Below are 24,888 nucleotides of genomic sequence, written 5' to 3' on the forward strand. Positions count from 1 at the left end.
GTATGGAGACAATCTCACCTATAATAGGGGGAGCTGGCATGATTGGGATGCGGATAAATTGTTGAATTGATCTTATGTAGTACGTCGTGGTGCAGCCCTAGCCCTAACATGTTTCTGTACTTGACAGACGCTTGTTAGATATAGTGACAGGGATGAAGATAAGAAGATGTTGAGTAGATTAGATCTGTAGAACCGGTCTGTATGTCGTCAAATATTCAATATTGCACAGATAGAATGAGGAATGTAGCTAAATCAACAGTGTTGTCACTCTAGTTTGATATCATTATCCCAGATAGATCAAGACATCACAACGCCCTAACCAACCACGACTACATACCCAACCATAAACCTCACAGACCAAATTAAACTACCCCCCAACCCAACCTCCCCCGTCTCAACAACCAAACCCAAACCCCATCCACCACCAGTATCTCCCCAAACGAGAAAACCAAACTCCCCCCAAACACCAACCCATGATACGTCCACGCATTCCCCGGACTCAACTCCACCACCTGGCACACAATCGCCCAAGGCAACACATAGCAGAGATTCGAGACGAGCGACTGGCCCAGATACCACGACGGGCGCGTCGCCAGGAGCACCGTCACCAGCTGGGTGGAGATCGCGTACAGGATGTAGCACCAGTCGATGGTGCGCCACATGTGAGCTGTGATTTCTGCCACGCTTGTGGAGCGGCTGAGGAAGAAGGCGAAGGATTTGCAGCCGGTGAAGGAGAGGATGATGCAGAGGGGGGTTTCGATTATGGTGGCTATGAGGGCGGAGAGGAGGGCTGGGCGGGTTATTGCTGTGGTGGTTTAGTTTAATTTATTTCCTTGTGATTTTTTATGATGGAGATTGTAAACAGAGTGGTAGGGGACGTACTGTAAATGTCGTCCCAGGAGGTACGGGTCTTTCTGGTCGTGGACTCCCCGGCTTTCCACTGTCCCCAGGCGTGGCCTACGAAGGCTAGCGAAGTAGCTTCCAAAGCTTGAACAGGCACCATGACGAGACCCCACCGGATGGTAGTGAAGACGCTCCAGGCCGTAGCGTAATCAGGCGACAGGGCCACGATGCCAGAGACAAGCCAGAGGTAAAGCGCATTGCGAACAGCAGATTCAACCAGGGTCAGAGTGCCAGGCCTCAGAAGCACCAGGAAGGCATCGACAGAGGGGGTCTTGCCCGACCAGGACCACGTGCCGTGCCAATGATGGCGGCGAAGACTGGTAGACAAGACGAAATAAGCCAGACCAGCGAACGCAGCGACCATATCGCAGCCTAGCCGGATCCCAGCCTGCATATTGATAGTCGGGGTCCAGGAGCCAACATGAAAGCGGGAGACGACCAGCAGGTCCAGAACGATATTGACAAGCACCTTAACGGAGCTGATCAATAGCGGAATATCAGGCTTGTCGAGGGCACGGGTAGCGTTCGAGACGGCAACCTCGACAGCCGAGCTGAGGGCTGTGAAGGCTAGGACGCGCACGTAGGTGATGCTAGCGTCGCGGACGTTGTGCGGGACGAAAGCCGCTGCGAACTGGGCTGCTGAGGCTGCGAAGACGATGCTCATTATTGCGCCTAGTAGGGCCTGGAAGAGGATGAGGGTGTGTGCTAGACCCAGCCGGGACTCGAGAGATCGGGCCTCGCGGTTGGCGATTGTTACCCATACGGCGCGGGGGAGGCCCTCGTTGAGGACTTCTGCTACGACGCCGATGTAGGTGTAGACGTCGGTTGTGGCGACGAGGGAGGGGTCGATGTCTGCTACCCAGAGCTTGACGAGGGTGCCGTAGAGGGCGGGGAGGATGAATGCGCCGATGTTGAAGAGGAGGGCGCCGAGGTAGCTGGTGGAGAAGACATTTAGACACTATTTATTTATCTGTTCGAGGGGGAGTACCTAGAGCGATGCCACCATGACCCGGTGGTGATCCATCCAAGCGACAGGAAGCGACGACATCCCCGCTGCGTCTCATCCTCCCTCGACCTGGGGCCCACGGGTTCCTCGACAGGGTCGGACATGTGTGACTGGTTCGTGAGTGAATCCAGGGACTCGGGACGATGTTTTACAGTGGGATTGGAGGGTTGTACAAGGATGTAGCCAAGAAGAGGGGTTATCAAGCAATACGTATAGACTAGGATGGATTGGTGAATCGCTGCATGTTTGCTTCCTCGCCGAGAACATAGCGTTGAATGTGAATGGCTGCCTCGGTGGTAAGGTCATGCATTAAAAATACTCAGATCATTAACCTCTCTAGTGACACAATGTGGTTACAGACACTCAGCTTCAACTAGTTCCCACCAAATCCTTAAGCCACTGCGGCATCGAGGGAGGCTGCTTCCAGCCCTCTCGCCAACCATCCGCCTCCCCTTGCGCCGGATACGCAAAAACAGCAGTAACAAACCAGCGCTGATCACCCGGGGCCAGACTGGCACCCAGCGAAGGCAGCAGAGTACGTCCATACATGATATTCGAGTTCGGATCCGCGAGGACGACCCTCCCCGCGCGCTCAACAGCCGCCTGGAGCTCTACGATGCCGACAGCACCAACAGAAGACACAGTCAACGCCTTCTGGCCCTCCTGCAGCGTCCCCTCTCCCAATTTCTCCTCGAACGGCCCTAAGAATCTGCCATTGTCGCTGCGACAGCCGTAGATCGCGAACGCGCCCTCAGAGGCCATCAGCTTGCGTCCGGTGCGGACGCGGTGCGCACGAATATGCCAGTTGTCGTGCCCGTCGCTCGGCGGGATCAAGTAGCTCTCGACCTCGACGTCGGACCACGGTTTCCACCCGGAGACTAGTGTGGGCACGTCGTCATGCCACTCGATGCGCGCGTCCAGCGCCACCCGCCGCGTCTGCCAGATATCGCCGTCGTCGTCGGACAGCGCGAGCATGCTGTCTGGGGCGTGCTGCTCCAGCTGATACCCACCCGTCGGGACGGAGTACCCGAAGCTCGCGCTGTAGGCGAATTTGCCGTACTTGGCTTGGGTCGCTCTGAGCGGGTAGTGGCATGCCTGGCCGGAAGACAGGAGGAACGAGTGTCCGCCGCGGTGAACGACGATGTGCTTGGGATACTCGAGGGCCTTGATGGGGGAGAGCGCAGCACTGGGGTAGGGCTCTTCAGGGGCTGTCCAGAATGGGTGCGACTCTGGCAGTGCCAAGGGCACAAAGGAGAGACAGCACCAGTAGGGCGAGCCGGGCGAGTTGTAGTTCTCTGTGAGGTACATGTTCGCGTACGAGAAGCCGAGGTTGAGCGTGCCGTCTGTGTTGAACATGTCGTCTTGCGTGGCCCACCATCTGAAATGCCGCAGTAGGAGACCCTTTACTACGCCCCAGGTGAGAGGGGCTGGTAGTTCGACGTCTGCGAAGGCGAGGGCGCCCCAGAATCCCACCATCGCGAAGCGATATGTCATTGAGCGACCGAACGGGATGGCCTTGCCTGCATGTTGACCTTATTACTACCGACCGTCTGGGAAGGGTAGCGGGAACATACCATCGGGATCAAAGTAGTACACAAAGTCTTTGGCAAACTCTTGCGCCCTCTCACGGTATCTCTCTGCGCGCGGCTGATCGAAATCCCCCGCCAGCTTGGCGTACAGCAACTGCAGGAACTGGATGGCGAACGACCCAGAGTAATAGTCCATTTGGTGATGACTCTTAGGCCCATCATTACTCCAGCCCCCACCCACATAGAAAGAGTCAAGATGATCCATATCCCGCTCGATCCTACTATGAGAGTAGGGCGCTCCATTGCTGCGAAGCCCCAGATTGGCGAACACGCGGAACCAAAGCCTAAACGTCACGTCAGCCAATACACCTAATACATTCCAGCGCATTCAGAAACATACCAATTCGTATTCGGCATCTCCTTATCGTTAATACTATTCAACCAGTTGGTCACATTCCCCCTCTGCCTCTCCGTCAACGGATCCCAAAAGACACGGTTCGCAACCGCAAGTGTGAATCCCAACGGAGCCATCTCCACCATCCGCTGATCCATATCCTCAATGGCGCCCCAGAACTCCGGACTCTCGGGATCCGTCCCGGCGATCAGACCATCGCGCCAGCGCTCCGCATCGGGGTAGTCGTACCCGCCAGCGAGGAGCGACCCCAGGCCCCAGAGCGGGCGCGCGAAGCCCTCGATCTGCGCGCCGCCCTCATCGAAGCGGGTTGTCGAGGAGCCGATCTTCACGCGGCTGCATTCTGGGGTGAAGCGGGCGACGAGGGGGGCGAGGAGGGCTTCGCAGGCTTCTTGGAAGTCGGCGCGGGTGCGGAAGGGGGATTGGCTGAAGGGGTGGGTGGGGGTTTTGCCGTTGGCGTGGATGGACATGGTGGTGTTTTTTGTTCGTTTACTTGAGGGTGTTGGGGTGGGAGAGTAGCGACTGGATGCTGTCCCTATAAGTGCTGCGAGCTGTGCTCTCGCTGGATTGAGGGGTACCGCGGATCGGCATTCTGTCCGATGGCTATATCCAAGTGTTTGAGGTGGGAATTAAAGACGTTGGTTGGATGATGAATGCGATTCAAGAGCTAGGTAGGTAGAGATGTCTGAATTTAGCCGAAAGCCAAAGATCAGCAGTTGGAGTAAACACTAGGTAGTATGTATATTACCTTTGTAGGTATGCAATTCACCGTTTGGTGGAATGGATTTTTCCACGAATCAGGCCGAGTCTGGAGCTACCGACCTAGTTAATATTTCCAGTACGATCTGCGCCCTGTGCATATCATCAGCTTTGAACTGATGTTCAGACTGCAGTGGCAGTGGCGAGTCCGCCTGTGGCTCGTTGGAAGCCTTATTGGACATTCCTAGGTTCTCCGAGGTCATTTCATATGCCGTAATGCAATTCGCTTTGCCGACTATCCATTTATTCTATATGTACAATATGGTCAAGCCGATTGATCATTCGCAACCTAACTTGCTGCCGATAAAATTCGAAAGTTCCCGAGCCGTATCCACCGAATCTGGACCTAGACGATCATGCAGAGCTTCCTGCCACTGCAGCGATTGCAGTTCATGAAGCTTGCGGCCATTGATGGCTTCGTGGACACGCGCTGCCTGTTCCGAAGCGACGGATGGATCGGACGATGTTGAGATGTGGCTTTCAATGATCGCACCGTGCTTACAGCGGAGGAATACCCTCGTCTAACTTGTTAACTTCATTTCTTGACAGTGACAAACTGATGGTAGACACAGAAACGTACCGAAGGAGGAAGAGAGGACGGTAAAGCGGGTCGCTCCCGGGGATCGTCCTCGATGGGATGTGTGGAGAATGTAAACTGCGGTGTCTGTGTGTATTTCCACTCCAAGGACTGCACCACGTTAGACGAATCCTCTTCAGCTAGTAGAAGTGTACTCACCCGTAACTCATTCAACCCTTTGCTGATTTCCGGCTCTGTATCGGCCTGAGTCTCACCTACTGCCCCTGCTACCCAATCTTCACCCGCGTAGAGCTCCGGCTCATACACATGCGCCCGCTGGGCACGGCGCACGGCATCTGGCCCGGTTTTGTACATTTGCGCAAATTCATCCGCGATACTGGACATTACCATCTGCATGGAGAAAGGGATGAGGGCATCCTCAAACTGCGACGAGACATTGGCCACAGGCGAGCGGACGCTTTCCACCCCTTTGGCCTTGATGTAGTCCCGCGCCGGCGATCGCAAGAAAGATCCTAGGCCGTTGATGTTGGGAGAATCTAGCAGACACGTGCCGTGATGAAGCGCTCGATGCCGCGTCAATTTGAAGGCGGACCCGGATATCTTGCGCGGCTGATCGCCATTGGCCATCGAGAGGACAATATCGTGGCGATCGTTGACGCTTGTGTTGGTGGCTCCCACGCGGTGCAATGCGCGCACCACCATTTCCGCATGTTTATTCCGGGTGAAGGAGGTCCGCGGGCAGATCACGCTGTAGTTCAGGTTGCCTTGGTCGTGGAAGACGGCGCCTCCGCCTGACCTGCGTCGCACGTACAGCGCATTGTCGCTGTCCGGGGTAGATCCCTGTGCGCCGGCGACACGGTCATTGTATAGTTGACGGAGATTCGTCTCGAGCCATGGGTTCTGATTGCGACCGATGACGACACATGGGCGATTGGCATAGAGGAAGAGGATGCTTGAATCCGGCGGGGCGTGTTCGAGCAGGAAGTGTTCGATCGACAGGTTTACGTAGGGATCGGTGGAATGCGACTGGTAGATCTGATGTTTGGAGGATTCGCGACTGGCTAACTGGGCGAATTGGTCGGGCGCAAGTGACGAATTATGTCGAACCGATCCGAAGCCAGGATTGCATCTCGACCGGAGGCAGGAAAAGACGAGAGCGGACGACCATTGGCGCGGAGGGAGAGGGAGACGCATTGAAGAGGGAGGTCAGGGAGGCAGCATGGGCATCATTAGATATAATAATGAGAGGAATTCGAGAGCACCTGATCAAAGATGAGTGTCTTGAGTGAAGTGGATAGTGTTTATCCTGATATCTCGGGCAGATCTTCAACGCGTCTCCGATCTTCGGACACTAGACTGGAGATGGAATAGTCTCAGTCAGCGGTCATCGTCTGATCGGAGGTATTCACAGTGTGCCAGTCAAGAATATTTCCCTCTTTTCGCTCTGGAGTTTGAGTAAAATAGTTCTCTTCTTTCTGTTCAATCTTATCCCTATCTATTCTTCAATAGATCTCGAGAGTTGGCAGGATTGATCTATACCTGGGATTCCTGAAGCCACTCCGGCCAATTGCTCACCGCCCGATAAACCCCGCCAAACCGATTATTTTCTTCGATTATTCTTTCCTCCTTGTCGTCACTCACCACAACTTATACTCATACACCTTGAGAATGTCTACTTGGGGAGAGCACTTCCGGGTCACCACGTAGGTTATTCTCCTAAATTTCAAAATACCCATCTGACAATCATCCACTGACACATCTTGAAACACAGCTATGGTGAATCCCACTGCCGCTCCGTCGGCTGCATCGTCGATGGCTGCCCCCCCGGCATGCAACTCACCGAAGGGGACGTCCAACCCCAAATGACTCGACGACGTCCTGGCCAGAGCGCCCTGACGACCCCCCGGGATGAAAAGGACCGCGTGGAGATCCAGTCCGGCACCGAGTTCGGCATCACCCTGGGTACCCCCATCGGCATGGTGGTCCGCAACGAAGACCAGCGGCCAAAGGACTACGGTGGAAGCACGATGGACCTCTACCCCCGTCCCAGTCACGCCGACTTCACCTATCTCGAGAAATACGGCGTCAAGGCCAGCAGCGGCGGTGGTCGCAGCAGTGCCCGTGAGACCATCGGTAAGCACCCGATGAGTCACTCAAGCGAAGGAGAAGAAGAAGAAAAAAAAAAAGAAAAACAAAAAAGGTTACACAGTTTAATACTAATCTCACCTCATCAACAGGCCGCGTCGCCGCCGGCGCCATCGCCGAAAAGTACCTGCACCTCTCGCACGGCGTCGAAATCGTGTCCTTCGTCTCCTCAGTGGGATCCGAGCACCTGTTCCCCCCGACACCGGAGCACCCCACGCCATCAACCAACCCCGAGTTCCTCAACCTCGTCGAGACAATCGACCGCAAGACCGTCGACGCCTTCGTGCCCACCCGCTGCCCCAACCAAGAAGCCGCCGCGCGCATGACCAAAGCCATCGAACACTACCGCGACAACAACGACAGCATCGGCGGCACAGTAACCTGCGTCATCCGCAACGTGCCCGTCGGCCTCGGCGAGCCCTGCTTCGACAAGCTGGAAGCCAAAATCGCGCACGCAATGCTCAGCATCCCCGCGACCAAGGGCTTCGAAATCGGCTCCGGCTTCGGCGGCTGCGAAGTGCCCGGGTCCACCCACAACGACCCCTTCGTCGTGACCGGCGACGGCCAGCGCCTCACCACCAAGACGAACAACTCCGGCGGCATCCAGGGCGGTATCTCCAACGGCGCGTCGATCTACTTCCGCGTTGCCTTCAAGCCCGCTGCTACTATCGGCCAGGCCCAGACCACCGCCTCCTACGGCCTCGAAGAGGGAACCCTCGAAGCCAAGGGCCGCCACGACCCCTGCGTCGTGCCCCGTGCTGTCCCTATCGTGGAGTCGATGTCTGCTCTGGTCATCATGGATGCGCTGATGGCGCAGTATGCGCGCGAGAGCGCGAAGAACATGCTCCCGCCGCTGCCCAAGACGGTGCCCACCCACCCGACGATCAGCAAATCTACTTAAACAAATAAAGAAAGAAATATAATTGATTTTGTCTGATGTTTTATGAGACTATCCTCTTCTATCTCACCCTATTTCTTGAATTTCTACCTACGAACAGTGTGGTCCTAGTATACTGCCAAGTTAGTATCCTAGCTATAGATCGCATCAATTATATCTATCAGACTTACAGTATAGGTATTGTGTTCCATCAAGCAGTATAAGATATCGTGGTATTCTTTCCCTTGAACTTGCTATGGTTATTGCAGAGTCATTGTCGATAGTAGACTCACTAAATAACTGACTGCGTTTGTAGCTGCCTATAGTTTATTTACACAGCATACAGTTGAGCATGGACTATGAGCTATACAATCTGAACTATAATTAGTAGACTCACTAGTCAATCCCTACTACGTATATATACAGATCTTATAGACTACTGTCCTTGTTGTACTGATCATTATTATCATCTGATCTTATCTCATCTCATCTCATAATCACGATCATGTTCATCATCATTATTCATTCATACGTTCTCGCTTTCTTCAAACATAGTACTATACTAATAACAGCATCGCCATCAATCACATCAGTACGGCCATGAGAAAGCAAAAGTAAAACGAAGTAAAAACGAAGAAAGTAAAACAAGAAAAGGTGAAAGAAAAAAGAATAAACATACATAGAATAGAAGTATGCAAGTCAGTCAAGTCAGTCAAGTCAGTCCACCAATCTACCTCCCCTTCACCCTTCAACCCTTCACCTCTCCTCCATCACACCAAAAGAGAAAGGTTGATACAAAACTCGCTAGAAACGATCAAACGGATGAACAAGGGGTAAAAAAAGAATCAATCTATCGCCCCCCCCCACTAACACCCCTCCCAATAGAAGACACCTCCGAAATATCATCCATATCCCCCGCGGTAGCATTAACGACTCGCAATTTCTCCTTTGGAACCGTAAACGTAACCTGCACGCGGCGGCCCTCCGCAGCGCCCTCGACGTCCCAGTCGCCTTCCTGGTCTACTGCGTGGTTACTATTCTCCCTTCGGGACGGACCGGCGAGGGCGAAGTCGTCGCGTGTTGAGGGTAAGGGATGTAAATTTGTCATGTCGCGCGAGAAACTGTTCCCGGCGCTCCAGTCGCGGGCTCCTTGTTTGCGGCGGAGGAGTTCCGCCGAGGCGCTGACGGAGCGTCGGGGGAGTCGGGAGTCAGCGGTGGATCTTTTGGGAGGGGACCCTAGGACGGTGCTGCGGCGGTCGACGCCGGAGGCCATGCCCGCTGTTATTGGTTCTGGTTCTGTTGTCTCGGGACTTGTGGGCCATTTGCGCGTTGCGGACAAAACGCGCCGGACGTTTCCTAGCCATTCTGCGGCTCGGGGTTTGGGAATGAATAGTGGTTTGAGGAACATGCCGACAGGGGAGGTAGGCTCGGCGTCGTCTTCGCGGAGGAGATGTTCGCCTTCGGCTTGACGCTGGGAGAGTGTGGTGTTGGCGGTTGAGTAGGAGTCGGAGGAGTATCGTTTGTCCTGGGAGAAAGCCTTGCTGTGCGCGGACGCGGACCCAGGTTTCTCGGGAGACACCCGCCCGCTACTGGGCTGGCTTATGGATAAGTCTGGTAGGACGCGATTTCTTCTGTCCGGCGATATTGACCGCCCATCCGCGTGGGAGACAAACTCCTGGTCGCGGGATCCAGACGGACTGGCCGGTTCGGATTCCCGGCGAGTGCTGCGGGGCGTCACAAAGCTCGCCTCGGTGTGAGGGTAGCCAGATTCGCACGTCGTCATTCGCTGTAAACTGCGCGTTTCGTCTTCTTCGCGTTCGTCGATTCGATGGATGTCGTGGACTGCATCCCCCCTCCTGTGCTCCATGTCGTACAATGGGGGCCGGTACATTCGCATGTTCGGATTGAGGCGAGGGAATCTCGACGGGCCCGGCACATCCATGAGCAGGCCCGTTCTTTCTGCTGCGATCTCGCCGTGGTCTCTCCAGTTCGACGCCCCGCCAAACCCGTCATTGCGGGTCCATGGGTAAGCGTTGCGTGCATCGCCCCCTCGCGTGGGCGGCTTGCGGATGCTGCTGGCGATGTCGGTTTCGTCCCGGCCCCAGAAATGAGGTCGCTGCGCCCCTAGGGCTAGCTGGCGGAGCTCTTGGTCTCGACTTTGGCGGACATGGCGCTTGCGGTAGGAGAGCCACAGGAAAATCGCCAGCCCTGCGGCGGCCGGGATGCCTATCCCGAGACCCGTCCCGAGACCGACCTTGCGCAACGAAGAGGAATTGGAAGAAGGCTCAGGGGCTGTCGGAGCGGCTGTCGCAGCTGACATGGTATTGGTGGGCTTAGGGGTGCTTCGGTCGTGGTGTAATGTGTCCGGATTAGTATAAGAAGGTATCCAAGTGTTCGAGGTAACGTTGTACAGGAGTACTTGAGAGCTCCGTTGCGGCTCGCTGTCTATCCGTTTGGACAACTTCGAAATGTGATATCCGCCAGCGATCACCATCACGCCACCGGGAAGCATCGTGGCCCCATGGCCGTACACCCCCGTGCCTGGTGCCAGACCCAGGCTAGTGCCCTTTGGAGACGGCAAGCGCCATGCCCAGTCCCCAGAGCCTGTGTATTCCGCACCGATCTCCAGGATGGCCAGCTGAGGCTCAGCTGGGACACTCGTATTACCAACCCATCCCCCAAACACGATCACCTTGCTTCCATCCGGGGAGAGGACCGCTGTATGACCGGACCTGGGTTCGACCGCCGGCGTCTCACGGACGGCGAGCTCAATTTTAGCTTTGTCACGCACAGAATCGACCGTGACAAAGCTCCAACTGCCCTGTGGAAGCGAGAATATAGCGAGCTGCGACATGTTGAGAAACGCCTGCTGCGTGTGGCCGCCTATCAACAGAAAGTCCTGTTGCTGTAATAATTTACCCGACGCCGTCGACGAGTAGGATACCTGCAGCGGCGTGACCGAAAACCCGGCTTCTGCGATAGGCGGTGCGCGGTCGCCGGTGGTGGAGGCTTTATAAGTCGTGTTGCGATCCGAGACCGTCTGGCTCAAGACCGTCATGGACCGAGAATAGTTGGCGGCGGTTACCCACGTTGGACCGGGGCCTAGGAGTTGGGGGCACATGCCCGCAAAGGAATAAACCGAGCTGTTGGAGCTGCTGGAGAACGCGTAGGCGAACCCAGTCGACAAGAAATTCGGTCCTTGAAGGTTGGTTTTTGTCTCGTCCTCCAGCGCAAATTCCTCCCATGTACCGTTTCCGATCGAGCTATTGGCATCGGCGGTGAACTGCCACAACGTAGATTGACGAAGGTCTGCATGACAGTCCCCCGTATAGACTTTGACGACCCCATGCTGGTCGATGACGGGAACAATGGCTGACGAACGGTGGCGACTACGAAACGGAGCCTCGGGTAGTAGAGTCGTGTACTGTGGACGGGACGCATCGAGCTCCCCAGAGACATTCAACGAGAGGAACTGCGTGGTCGTGGTCTCTCCGGTGCCGGAAGACCGTAGCAGATAGGCAAACGACGCATCCTGTTGGGGAGAGTATAGGAGATGGGAGGGGGTATACGGAATGGCCGCGAGAGCGGGGCTGACGAGCAGCAGGAGTGTCGACGCCAGGTAAGCCCCGACTGTCCTGCGCACGCTCTGAGATCGAGGGAGTTGATCATCCATGGGAACTCAAACAGGCCGAGAACACCGCAGCAATGTGAAACCGACCTCGACGCATCTAGAAAAAATCGCCGATCTTAGTTCGGGCCGACAGGTGGGAGACGCGTCCAGGATCAGTCGAACGGCATCAAGGCCGTTTCTTAGCGGTGGTTATCACAATCTCGACTTGACACAACCGCGGTTCCTTGCAAGCCGCAGGAAAGAAATGGTAAAGAGGCAGAAGCAGGAAGGTGGTCAGATTATTTTCAGAGAGGAACCCCGCGTGGAATGTGATTAATAGGGCTCATCAGGCAGGATCTAGAAGAAGGCCCACACTGTAAACACAGGGCATCATCCAGCGGGTGCAGATCTAAACCCGAGGCTCGATCGGGGAGGGGATGTTACACCGTCCATGATGAATGACGGATCGCTGAAAGGAATCGTCATTCTCCAGTAGCCAATCGCCCCGAATGTGGGCAGTGCGATGGCGAAAGATAGATGAGGAGAGTGGGGGAAGCAGGATGAACCAGACCAATACTGTCAGCCAGATCAACACGGCCGGTTGCGCGGGCAACTGCGCGTTAAACCATGGTTCATCACGCCCAGGGATCTCAATCAATCTATTTGAACCAACCAGGTGGAGTGTTGTTGATGGAGAACATGTTTCTGTTTTTTAGGGGTGTATAAAAGGTCTGAACCGAAACAAAGGCAGAATTGACTGACAGGAGGGACATTCCTGGCATCGGAGTATCTGCATAGATCGATATGTTGATCGTCCCGATCGAGTTATGACGGTGGAGACCAAATGAGACAATTCCTTGTCACGTATGCACGGGCCAGGGATATCGCGAGGGAGAGCACGCATCAATCGTGCTGTCGACGGAAATGTCTTCCAGAGAGCGATCCTCAGTGTTTTCACTCTGGATTAATCAATAATTATCACGATGACGCTGGCCTGACTCTTGGCGGGGCTCATCGCTTCGGGGTGGCGTGGTTGTCAGGCCAACTCCAAACAATCTATCTTGTCAGCACAGGGTAGGACGGTACCTGCGAAGATCCACTGACATATCCCTATGACGATGGTGGTGGGAGTTAATCAATATGGTCACATCCAACCATGAGGGGACTAGACGGCTGAGAATCATGGCCGAGTTCCGTGCAGGATGCCTAACCAGCATGATTCTGTCGTATCTGAGGGATGCGACTGCATTCCTAGCCTGGAGATGCCATGTCGCTGATAGACACCAGTCAATGCGCTCCTGTCCCCATCCAAATCGGGTGTTAAGACAAAGTAACCTGGAGGAGAAGATGGAGAAGACAGGGTGAACATCGGAGGAGCCCACCAATCGAAGCCCCACCAGTAAACAATATCCAAGTTGACCGTCCAAGGCGTAAGGCCAACTCAGACCCAGGGGCACGATAATTGGAGTGACATGCAACGGCCGGTGGGTTACACTACAACACTACTCTGCCGGATGATTACTTCTTCAACCTGGTCGATACCGGCTTCGATTACCCAGATGTCAAGACAGTCTCAGCTTGCGGACAGCCCCCTGACCTGTCGACAATAAACACCAACCATGAGGATACCTAGTTAAACTGCCCAAAAGAGAGCTCGGTAGACCGGGACTGATGATTTTATGATCGATCCCAGTAAAAGCGAGATATACCATTCGACTGTCCACCGGATGTTGGAAGATCCGGTCAGCCCAGGCTAATAACCAAGGAGTAGTCTGCAACGCGAGCCTAAGGCGAAACCATATGCTAAGGGGCTGAAGTCGGAACGATCGGTTTGCCGCTAGAGGAGGGAGCAGATCATGGCAGTGCCTCGCTCCCACCATAATCGCCTGGTGCAGGAGCCTCCAGTACACATCGTCAGAACTTGCTTTGCCGATACGAAGCGAAATATTACCTCGCTGTTTCGTCTCAGCCACCGCTTTGACTGAAATCATCGTAGTGGCAAGTGGTTTAGAGTTCGCGTCGACCTATTAGATCCTCCGTATTCACGGCTAAAGCATCCAGATTGGAGAGGAACTCGTATCCAGCGCGGCCTTGATTGGACTGAGTGTATTATGAAGCATGGTATGGTATGGAGCATGCTGCTGCAGGGGAGAAGAAGAAGAAGCGGGGGGTTTGAGCGGTGGTGGTCGGACATGACCCCTCGAGCCACGGAGCCAACGGAGCCACAGGGCCATGGATGATCATCGCGACCAATCCTCGAAAGGGAAAAAGAGTTCGGTCCTTCTGCCGTGCAACGCCCAAGAAAACAGCCGTACCGAACAAGTGTGAGCACACTGTACACTGTACACACCTGGTAACGAAGGCCGTACGGAATTGTCAAACCCGTCCGGTTATTTGCAGTTGATCAAACGGGATGGGGGGAGGAGACTAAAAAGCTTGGTCGGTTTCGACTAGACGAATCAGCGGCGTCCTACTCCTCCGTGCTCGACCATGCATGACACTCGATTGGGTATGATGGGGTCAGGTTGGGTTGACAATCCTGGTCTTGCCAAGGGTATCATGCTACGAGGTTTGACTCTCCTCACTGTCTCCTCTCTTGGCTGATTCCCAGCCGTGAATCGCGTCGGAGAAGTTGTCCAGTGCGCACGTCCGCACTTATTAAGCTCCAATCACGATCGCATGTTTGGACGTGGATGATGGAAGCTCAAGTTGGTGACTATCCCGGGATGCGACATAACATCATATTCAAAGGGCTATCCTGAGAAGAGACATCCGTCCTGATTAGCCAACACGGACGAGTGAGCATCATCCATACACACGGAGTATCCTCCAGCACATAACCAGGGACATGGACCAAATTGGAATGACGTCAATTACCTCAGTGGCTGAACAAAGGAAACCTGAGGGCCGATAACCGGACAGAGAGGGGGAATGCCAATACCCGGAGGCCCCAGTCAGGCTAATGGGCATGTCCAGGGTTCATTTTCATTTCCAGTGAGACGGAGCTGTACTGGCCGACCTATACGGAGAACTTTCAGGCCCTGTACTTTCCAGCCCCTGTTCATCAATCAGTCAATCGGGTATAGTATATGAACCCGTCTCACGGATGAAAGGATTCATGACCATAGGTTGTGTTATCTTATAGTGTGCCATCAAATCCATGCTAGATGAAATACCAACAGGGAGAAAAGACAGACGAACTGAAACGGAAACCGTATATCGAGTGGATCGATCAGGCTTCTTCACATAAAAAAAAAATACACAATAATAAAGCAGTAAATAGAAGATCATAATTCTGTATGGTGGGCCAGTTTCGACGAGCTTCGATAAATGAGAGGGGACATGCATACATCATTCGATCCTTAGCATAGTATCGAGGTAGGTACCTGGCAAGTGAACACCGGCTATTGATAAGACTGGTTTTAGTTCCCCACCATGGGTTGAACGTGGAACGTGCGAGCGTATTACGCTTTCTACCCAGATGGGTCTGTCAATTCTCGTAGGATCTAGAAATGTCACCGCTTCACGTTGATCCTGTCTCCCACCCAAATCAAGGAATATCCTCGAAGAATAGGGAGGGACTCCGTACTCAATACACACATGTATTGGAGTCCAAACCATAATCCTCGCCATCTCCCTACCTGTCAAAATACCCCAAACCCTTCTCCGCATTCATGCTCGTTTAGCTACCTAATTTTAATTCCAATCTCCCTTCCCTTCCCTTCATCTCTCTTCAACCTCCCATTGGAAAACCCTAATATCCCTCCCCCCTCAATAAATATAAATCCGGGGTAAAGTTCCCCGGTCCAGCCACTCCCCCTCACTGTTACTAACCCTCCCGGACCGGAGAGCCAACCGCTCGTGTGGCCTACCAGTCACCAAGGTGTAGTGGCAGCGGAATAGTGGAACACAGACCTCTTGGTCAAACTCGTCGCGCGAAAGCTAAAGGGCTGGGTGACAGGGTTCTAATTGGATGTTGTGTTCCCGCCCCGTCTGGTTTTCTATCTGGATGTATCCAGTATGGTCTTACTGGCCTTTTTCTTCAGCGGTGGAAACCTTGGGAGATTGAGAGTTGTGGACTTGATGTTGGTATGAGGTTGTTTGTAGTGGAGGGAGTCGCTTTCTTACGTTGTGTATGGGGACATCTTCTGTACAGGGACATATTAATCAATCAACCAGTCAATCAAGGAAAACTGGGCAGATAGAAATGGAGTAGGGTAAGCCATAGTGATGCCCCGGGACCCACGGAACACAGGGCGATCCAGATAAGAACCAAATGACAGACGGCGTGCAGTGACTGATTGACAGGTGTCATGAATATTTTCTAAATTCTTCTATTATTCTTATATTCTAGAATTATAATTATGTTTATTTGTATCATTCTTCCAGGCAGATACATAATTGAAGGGTGACGTGTGGAAAGGGGCAACAGGGCGAGACTCACATTCCAAAGACCGATCGATGGATAAGAATAGTAAGGAGGAGTTGGTGGAGGAAGGGATCATAGTAGGTACATCACTATACACATACATACAGCAGATAGATAGATAGGATGGAAGAAAAGTCCTCGACGTAATAAAGGAGTCGGGCGAGGGCTTGGCTTGGCTCTGGGATTGAATCCGCCACTGACCTTGAACCTTGGATGGTAATTTTGATAATGGATTGTGTTTTATATTATAATGGATCCATTATATTATTATATTATTATATATTATATATTATATTAGATACCATTATATTAGATTATAATATAACTCTAATGTCATTATTAGTGTGCGATAATATATTCTGTGTATTATTGGTTTCGTAATGTATCAAGAATGCCAAGATCTTTGTTGTTTTCAGTTGAAAGGGAGAAAAAAATAAAATAAAATAAATCATATCAGAGTTAGAAGATAAGAAATATAGCTACGATGAAGACAGTATACCTTGAATATTTGTTGTATCTTATTCTATATTCTCTCCATAATCCATACTATCACATCATCACCACGGTCTAGATCACCCAACTGGGGCAATTTCTCTCCAAGGCCGAACCAAAAGAAGCTGTCTTGATGGAGATCCCACTGGTTCTCCCGCCAAGACTGGCTGCCCACTTTTGCCAGTGGCCGGATGGTCGGCCGAGATTCGTGGTACCGTATGGGTAATGAATGGTTTTGTTCAATCTGTGGAATACTGATAAGACGGATTCAATGGACCATATAATATGGTCCATGGTCATCCATCACTTGGAAGATACTAGGGAGAGATAGGTGATGACATTTAGTCTTTCTTTTTCCCTGTTCGCCTTCATTGTGCCTTTCGATCCTATTCTACAAATCCAATGAAATCGTCTCTGACATCCTTGACGAGATATCAGATATAGTATGTATCTGATAGAATATTATTCAGATCATCCTAAAGAATCCATAGAATCATCCACAATCGTCCATGGTAATATGTAGAAACCACTATCATACTCGTATTGGTGTATCAAAAATACCGAATCATTACCAGGATTGACTCACTCCTCTTTTTCTCTCTACTCTCTGTCCCCTCTACCTACTACTTTCACTCACTCTCTCTCCCCTCCGATCCTGCGCATTTCTTGCAGTAGTTTTATTACCACCTCATCCATCTTTCTCTCCCAAATCCCATCTTCACCATCTGCTCCATTTCCTTTTTCTCTTCCTCTCTCCCTCTCTCTCTCTCTCTCTCTCTCTCTCTCTCTCTTTTATCCTTCTGCTTTTTTCTCCAATTTTCTTCCCATCGCCTCCCATCTTCCATCTTTTTTCCTTCTATCTTACCTTTCTCTCCCAATATCCCTGTCTCTTTAATTTGCATTTCTCTTCCTTCCTCCACCGACCACCCCATTCGTCTTCCCACCTATCTCTACCCCTCCTTCGACCCTCCTTTTGATCCCCTCAACCTAATCTATCCATACTTCCTGATCTGGATTCGATCCGCTCCTTTCAACGTCTTTGGGAATCCGCCTTCAAGACTATATCAAACGCCACTCCGTTGTCGGCTTCCCGTGGTCATTCCTTGATATTATTCTCCGACCGATCGACGTCCTTCCCGTCCGTCTACGTACCCTCTTCTCACCGGACGATCCAACCGGCTTGGTGCGTTCCGATGCTGCGGCGGTGCCTGCTGTAATACTTCATCATCGCCGTCGCCCACCCCCCCGGGTTCTCTTTCCCCCTCGAGGTCAACCTGTGAGACACACGAATCACCTCGGAAAGTAATGCCGATCCATTCGTGTCCGACTCCGGAGCTTCGCACTAGCTCGGATTAAATCCATCCGTTGGTCGCCCAACGAAGGCCGATAAATGCAGAGCGGAAAGGAGTAACAGGAATTCTACAACGTTGTACTCAGCGGAGGATGCGCAACTGCGATTTGCATCGTGTTGGTCGGATATAATCAAGACGAGATGAGAATGGCTGATCGTCCCTCTTCCCTGTCGGGTATGGATGAGCCCATCAACGTGGTGGCCCGGAACGGTCAAGAGCTCGACAAGTCTTCCAAGCGGAGCTCCGACCTGTCCAGCGAGGTCTCAGACCAGTCGCCCCCGACCCCCGCGGAGGGGGACATGAAGCGATCCGTCACCAAACCGCCCACCGCGAAACTTCCCTTACCGAGCGACACAACGGACGGTCAACCCGCCATCCGTCCCACCTTCTCCCACCTCTACCACCACTCCAACACCTCCCGGTCGCTGTCCACTCGGACTTCTTCCAGCTCGCTCCAGGCATTGAACGAAGGCACCGTGGTCGATGCCCGGTCGGAACTAGGCGCTCGGCCGAGCCCCCTCTCCCGACGGACCTCGTATGTCACGCAGTCCGAGTCCCCACCCACCGAGTATCCCGTCTACCCCGATCAATCCTACGAAGTCCTCCAATCCCAGGTCCATCCCACCTACCAACGACCGTCTCTGTGGACCCGAGGCTCGCACCACGCTCGGTCAGATACCCAGTTGCGATACGGCTCGCGACCGTCGCGAACAGCAGGCAACACTCCGGTCTCCAGTCCGGGACTTTTCTCCTTTCGCAGTCGTCGGTCCACGCCTTTTGAGTCCGACGACGGTCGGGTCAGCAGCCCGTATCTTCACCCAACGCACCTGCAACCCCCAAAAGAGTATGTCCCCTCTTCCCCACTTTCTACGGATTGGGTGGGCCGAATGGTTTGGCTAATGATTGTAGAACTCACACCGTCGAGGTCGATCGTGACACGGTGACCGGCAACAAGTTGATCAACCAGTATGAGATTCTCGAGGAACTGGGACGCGGGGAGCACGGGAAGGTCAAGCTCGGGCGGCACGTGGTGACTCGTCAGAAGGTGGCCATCAAGATCGTGCAGCGCCATCCCAAGCAGCGTCGCCTGGGTAAACTCGGCAACCCCGAAGACAAAGTCAAGAAGGAAGTCGCCATCTTAAAGAAAGCCCGTCACCCCAACGTCGTCAGTCTGTTGGAAGTCATCGACGATCCGAATCGCCAGAAAGTATATATCGTCCTGGAGTATGTCGAGAACGGCGAGATTATCTGGCGGAAGCGAGGACTGCGGGAGATCGTGCACGTTGACAAGCGCCGACTGGAGCGGGAGAAGGCGGGCATTGCGGACTCACCGTCGTTCGTCGAAGAGTGCCAGCAGTACGTCCGGACCGCTCAACACCTTCGTCAGCAGCGCGAAAAGGCGCGTGAGCGACGCCAAGAGCAGGCGGACAACGCTCGGAAAGCGCCCATTCCCGCCTGGAGTCTGGAACACGGTGCGGAATCGGACGAGGAGGAGTCGGATCTGACATTGGCCCGAACGGTCAGTCGTTCCTTGGCGAGTCACGAGGACCCGCGGTCCTCCCCTAGCCATTCCTTCGCGTCTGCACTGGCCGCCATCGAAGGCAGCATGTACGGGTCCTACCCTGACGACTCGATGGAGAGGCGGTTCAGCACCGCGTCCAGCAGTTTCGGGAACGCCCCTTCGGAGCCAGAGTGGTTCTCCGACGAAGACGATATGTCGTTCGTCCCCTGTTTGACGTTCGACGAGGCGCGCAACGTCTTTCGGGAGTCGTTGCTCGGTCTCGAGTACCTCCACTATCAAGGCATCATCCACCGGGACATCAAACCCGCCAATCTCCTAGTCACGAGTAGCTACCGGGTCAAGATCTCCGACTTCGGAGTTTCCTATCTGGGGCGCCCCATCAGGGACGACGAGGGTGACCAGCTCAATGACAGCGAGGTGACGGAGTTGGATGACGCTCGAGAATTGTCCAAGACCGTGGGCACGCCCGCCTTCTACGCCCCCGAGCTGTGCTACACGGGCGAGGATTTCGTCGAGACGATCGGGTCCGTGCCACGCATCACCGAGGCCATCGATGTTTGGTCGCTCGGGGTGACACTGTACGGCATGATCTTTGGACGGTTGCCGTTTGTGTCCGATGACGAATACAGCATGTTCCAGACGATTGTGAAAAAGGATGTTTTCATTCCGCGCAAGCGCCTCGTGCCCGTGGAGAACGAGCCGAATACCGTGAGCCAGTGGCCTCGTTCGTTGTCCGGCAGCAAACGGATGGCGGGCGAACTCGTCTACGAAGACATCGACGATGAGCTGTACGATCTGCTGAAACGCTTGTTGACCAAGGACCCTGCCAAGCGTGTCACGGTGAAGGAGATCAAGCACCACCCGTGGACTCTCGACGGTCTGCCAAACCCCCGCGTGTGGGTGGAGGAGACCGATCCCAACTACCAAAGCAAAGGAAAGAGGATCGAGGTGTCCTCCGAAGAGGTCACGTCGGCGGTCAGCAAAGTGCCGTTTATCCAGCGGGTGCGGTCGAACGTGGCCAAGTGGTCCAGCTACCTGACCGGTCGGTCGAAAGACAAGGACTTCCGCCGACGACCGCCTAGTATGACCCCCTCGTTTGATACCGCATTCTCCGCGAGCACCTCGAGCTTCCCCCGGCACTTGTGGGATGGTCGGCGGCTTAGTCTCCGGGACGAGGATTTTTCGCGGGTTTTCCGAATGGCGGCCCGGGACGGTGGTGAGCACCCGCTCTCGCAGAGCGTCACCGCCAGCCCGGTCGGTCGGGACGACCACACGTCCTACTTCCAGGACATCGGCTTTGACTGGGCCCCGTCGCATGATCGAACCCCACGCCCGGGCCCGCCGGTGCGTACCGCGTCGTCCTTATCCACCGCTGAATCTGCGAAAACCGTGCGAGCTTCCAACTCGGCCACCCCGCTCGCTGCCCAGCGCCCCGAATCATCATCGACGACCAGTCTCGGTGGGTTATTTGGCGGTGCCAGCCGTCGACTGGCGCGGGGTCTGCATACCGGTGACAAGCGCTCTGACAAGGTGGTCCCCGGGGAGACCGCCGTTGGGAACGGCGACCGTCGCTCGCAGCCCAGCCTGGCCGTGAGCGTCGCTTCTGCGGTCGGTCAGATGCAACAGCTGAACTTGCTCCCGGAGGGCGATGAACCGGCCCCGGTAGGCTTGGATAGTCTGAGCCCTGCTGGCACGGGACACCGGCGCAACAAGTCTCATCAACTGCCGCGGAAATCGTCCACTGACCCGCTGGAGTTGTCCCAGGAAGTCCTACTCCGCCAGCGGAAGGGGGAGATGCCCGTGCGCAGGACTTCTCGCCGGGAGAGTGAGCCGACATCCAACCGCCCTCGCACGCTGCGTCCCGACCCGCGGTTCCCCGTTGCCGCCTGTGCTGTCTCTGGCGGTTCCATCGAGGCGCCTTCGGGCGGGTTGACGACCTCGCCCCCATCGGCGGCCACCATCTCATCGTCGTCCGTGGACGATTACACGAGCGGAATGTCTCAGAGTACCTCGCATCCCAGTATCCCGTCTGTCGTGTCCGGGGCCTCCTCGCTGTCCAACGAGGGCTTCCTTCCGAGCAAGGAGAAAGACGGCGAATCGGCCGTCCAGATCCCCTCGATCCTCCGGACGGACGAAACCGTCAAGTGTCCGGTGCCAAGCTTACTTCGGACGGTGGATGACGACGAGGCGCGATACTACTGCGATGACGAAGAGGACTCTGACGATGATTCCGAAGATGAAGTCCTCGTCTTTGGTAAAAAGAAACCGCCTCCGTCCCCTCAGAAGCCGGTCGTCCGTGCCGGTCACGACTCGCAGGGGTGATGGTTTACCTATTCAATACAAAATTTAAACAAAGGTCTAACTCGATTTTGTCGACCTTTTCTACCCTTCCGTCATGATTCTTGTAACTTTGTTTCATTTGGGACACTGGATGATTTCTTCATGAATTCTGGTTTGCATGTATATCATTTTTATTACCGGGCATTTTTCTTCCATGGCCTCAGCATACAGGAACTGCGAAGGCATTTTTCTTTTCTTTCTTCTTATATGGTTTTGGAGTTGGTTGGACCAGATGCATTGCTTGTCTGTACATATATATCCTTGCATCGGTGGTTTTTTCTTTCTTTTCTTTTTTTTTTTTTCACATGTTCATCTCACTGGAGATGCTCGGATGATCTTGGATGATCTTGGGAATTTTCGTCAGGTTAGGGGGTTTGCGTCTATATATACTGGGCTTGGGCTCTTCGGCATCGATTCTAGGGTTGGTTTCTTGTAATTAATGTCGATATGAGGTGGATTGCGAGAGGTATGGTTGCTCGGTTAGCATTGCAGAGTCGTGCAGATACATTATGACAATGATGGAATATACACGTTCCTACCATCTATATCTATTGATCTAGAGCTTTACAGCGACTGACCAGCTAAGACACATAGAATCTAGGATAAACTCGTAGCCCGATCAAGACGGAGTTCAAACATATTCCATACCCCGGTGTATCAGATGTATTCCTCCACCAATCCCCAGTTCATCCGTGCTTTCTACCTACATAGGTAGGGGGGACAGTGGGTCAACGAGCAATTCTCCGTCCGTCGGGATAACGAAACAAACCTTATAGATTCGGAGATTTGCCCGAGCTGTCATGGTTTACTATACCTGTCTAAAGGTTGAAATAACCTGACCTCCCAAGCCAGAGCATACCAATGCATATCCCCCTCCCCCCCTCTTCTCTCCTTCAAGCAAGACACTCCCTTAACTAGTCGCCATGCTATCCCTCCCCCTCCTCCCCCTCCTATCCATCCCACTGGTATCAGGAGCACTGGTATCAGGAGCACTAACCCACAAAGGCGCAGACCTCTCCTCCCTCCTAACGCTCGAAAAATCCGGCCAAACATACAAGAATCTAGCCGGAGAGCCCCAAGCGCTGGAAACCATCCTCGCAGACAACGGCGCCAACTCCGTCCGGCAGCGCATATGGGTGAACCCTGCCGATGGGGTCTACGATCTGGAGTATAATGTTGAGCTCGCGAAGAGGGTGCAGGGTGCGGGGATGAGTGTCTATTTGGATTTGCATTATAGTGATACTTGGGCGGATCCGGAGAATCAGGTATATCCCCCTCTTTTTCTCCTCCTCCTTCTCTCTATATATATTGGGATATACGTATGTATATGTATAAGTATAACATACTGATGAATATGTGGGGAAAGGATACACCAGCAGGCTGGCCCACAGATGACATCGAAGCCCTGACCTGGCAAGTCTACAACTACACCACAGAAGTATGCAACACCTTCGCGACCAACAACATCGACGTATCCATCATCTCCATCGGGAACGAGATCCGCAACGGCCTGCTCTGGCCGCTCGGCACGACGGACCAGCCGGGGAATATCGCGCGCATCTTGCACTCTGGTGCTTGGGGGGTTAAGGACTCGGACCTCGCTTCTGGGTCTTCACCGCCGCAGATAATGATCCATCTCGATAATGGGTGGGATTGGGCTGCGCAGGAGTGGTTCTACGATGCGATCCTCAACGCGGACACGGAGTTTAAGGAGGCGGATTTCGACCTGATAGGTGTATCTTTCTACCCGTTCTACAACGAGGACGCGACTCTCTCCTCCCTGGAGGATAGTCTCACGCAACTACGACAGAAGTACGCTAAGGATGTCGTGGTGGTCGAAACAGACTGGCCCGTGTCGTGTCCGTCGCCGGAGATAGCCTTCCCGGCTGATCTGGCGGATATCGAGTTCTCGAGTGAGGGACAGACGGCGTTTATGGAGAAGTTGGCGGGCGTGGTTGCGGGTGCTGGGGGTGTTGGGGTGTATTATTGGGAGCCGGGGTGGGTGGGGAATGGGGGGTTGGGGTCGAGTTGTGAGGATAATCTGATGGTGGAGTGGGATGGTGGGGGGGTTAGGGGGAGTGTGAGTGTTTTTGGGGAGATCTAACTTTTGATAGTTGGCTTTGGTTTGTTGTTTTGGGGAGAGGGGGGTGGTTAGATGGGTGTGTGATGATAGTTGCATGAGAGTAGGTTTGATGTATAGATTGAATACTACATTTTAGTATTACGTGGTAGGATAGAGGTACTAGTGTAGCAACGGTGAAGTAGTATAGAGGTAGTATAGAGGCAATATAGTAGCAGTAGTATAGTAGTGGGAGTAGAAGTAGTAGCGGGAATAGTCCCATCCACCTCCATCACTCCATAGTCCATTCCATACTCTCACACAGAGTACTCCGTACAGAGTAGGCAACTAACCGCCGATCAGGAACAAGCCCAACGATCAACCTAGAAACACAGCATAGCCCTGAGAATGCCACTAGTCGCACCATCCGAACCAAGTTCCAGCACGCGAACGACAATCTACTACCATACTCCGGTACTACTAGTCAGGCTGATTTCCTATTCCCGGAATCGCAGTGATAGGCGTAAGCTGTTCTTCTGGGTCGGTTCGGGGGTTTGATGTGGGGTGGAAGTTGACTATGTGGACTCTAGTTTCGGTTTCTAGTGATTAGGGGGTTTATACTTTCTATTCTTTGGGTCTTCTATTATTATCATAGTCTATTGTCTGTACTTATGGAGGGGAAGGTTACTGGGGACGCGCTTAAGGCACGGATGTCATGATATCAACCAATTTGATTTCAATCCATTGAATGCTTTACTTCTTCCGTTAATAGATAATGTAGAAGTTTCAATAGTCTATGGTTCTTGAGATGAATTATCCATGACATTATTGAATCTAAGATTGTTAATCTTATCGAGTCAGTGTCTGCCTTGACCCACGGTATCATTCTCACACGATGATATCTTTTATATTAAT

At 53.5% G+C, this 24,888-nt stretch overlaps 6 protein-coding genes across 6 annotated transcripts; 3 read left to right on the forward strand and 3 right to left on the reverse strand.

Moving 5' to 3' along the window:
* Positions 1–178: 178 nt before the first annotated feature.
* Positions 179–4,320, reverse strand: P168DRAFT_304410 (glycoside hydrolase family 154 protein; the record flags this gene model as incomplete). Its single annotated transcript, XM_024838840.1, has 7 exons — positions 179–197; positions 472–805; positions 883–1,838; positions 1,892–2,019; positions 2,294–3,429; positions 3,484–3,782; positions 3,839–4,320. The coding sequence occupies 7 exons, from the start codon at positions 4,318–4,320 to the stop codon at positions 179–181; spliced, it is 3,354 nt and encodes a 1,117-aa protein (XP_024692651.1).
* A 500-nt stretch (positions 4,321–4,820) lies between these two features.
* On the reverse strand, positions 4,821–6,421 carry P168DRAFT_252839 (putative lipoate--protein ligase). Its single transcript, XM_024834354.1, has 3 exons — positions 5,346–6,421; positions 5,190–5,297; positions 4,821–5,130 (listed from the first exon to the last, which is right to left on the reverse strand). The coding sequence occupies exons 1-3, from the start codon at positions 6,339–6,341 to the stop codon at positions 4,888–4,890; spliced, it is 1,347 nt and encodes a 448-aa protein (XP_024692652.1). The 5' UTR covers positions 6,342–6,421; the 3' UTR covers positions 4,821–4,887.
* A 176-nt stretch (positions 6,422–6,597) lies between these two features.
* On the forward strand, positions 6,598–8,309 carry P168DRAFT_304412 (bifunctional chorismate synthase/riboflavin reductase [NAD(P)H] ARO2). The gene is made up of 3 exons (XM_024838841.1): positions 6,598–6,850; positions 6,919–7,280; positions 7,385–8,309. The coding sequence occupies exons 1-3, from the start codon at positions 6,816–6,818 to the stop codon at positions 8,191–8,193; spliced, it is 1,206 nt and encodes a 401-aa protein (XP_024692653.1). The 5' UTR covers positions 6,598–6,815; the 3' UTR covers positions 8,194–8,309.
* Positions 8,252–11,842, reverse strand: P168DRAFT_297008 (uncharacterized protein; the record flags this gene model as incomplete). Its single annotated transcript, XM_024838144.1, has 3 exons — positions 8,252–8,276; positions 9,060–9,192; positions 9,226–11,842. The coding sequence occupies 3 exons, from the start codon at positions 11,840–11,842 to the stop codon at positions 8,252–8,254; spliced, it is 2,775 nt and encodes a 924-aa protein (XP_024692654.1).
* Positions 11,843–17,935: 6,093 nt separating this feature from the next.
* Positions 17,936–21,990, forward strand: P168DRAFT_151422 (putative serine/threonine protein kinase). Its single transcript, XM_024832803.1, has 2 exons — positions 17,936–18,896; positions 18,962–21,990. Exons 1-2 carry the CDS (start codon positions 18,193–18,195, stop codon positions 21,894–21,896), a joined length of 3,639 nt encoding a protein of 1,212 aa, XP_024692655.1. The 5' UTR covers positions 17,936–18,192; the 3' UTR covers positions 21,897–21,990.
* An 847-nt stretch (positions 21,991–22,837) lies between these two features.
* P168DRAFT_304415 (putative arabinogalactan endo-1,4-beta-galactosidase A) lies at positions 22,838–24,151 on the forward strand (the record flags this gene model as incomplete). Its single annotated transcript, XM_024838842.1, has 3 exons — positions 22,838–23,179; positions 23,281–23,994; positions 24,134–24,151. The coding sequence occupies 3 exons, from the start codon at positions 22,838–22,840 to the stop codon at positions 24,149–24,151; spliced, it is 1,074 nt and encodes a 357-aa protein (XP_024692656.1).
* Between the last annotated feature and the right edge of the window lie 737 nt (positions 24,152–24,888).

The sequence above is a fragment of the Aspergillus campestris genome, assembly GCF_002847485.1.
Source record: "Aspergillus campestris IBT 28561 chromosome Unknown P168scaffold_6, whole genome shotgun sequence".
Taxonomy (NCBI): Eukaryota; Fungi; Ascomycota; class Eurotiomycetes; order Eurotiales; family Aspergillaceae; genus Aspergillus; species Aspergillus campestris.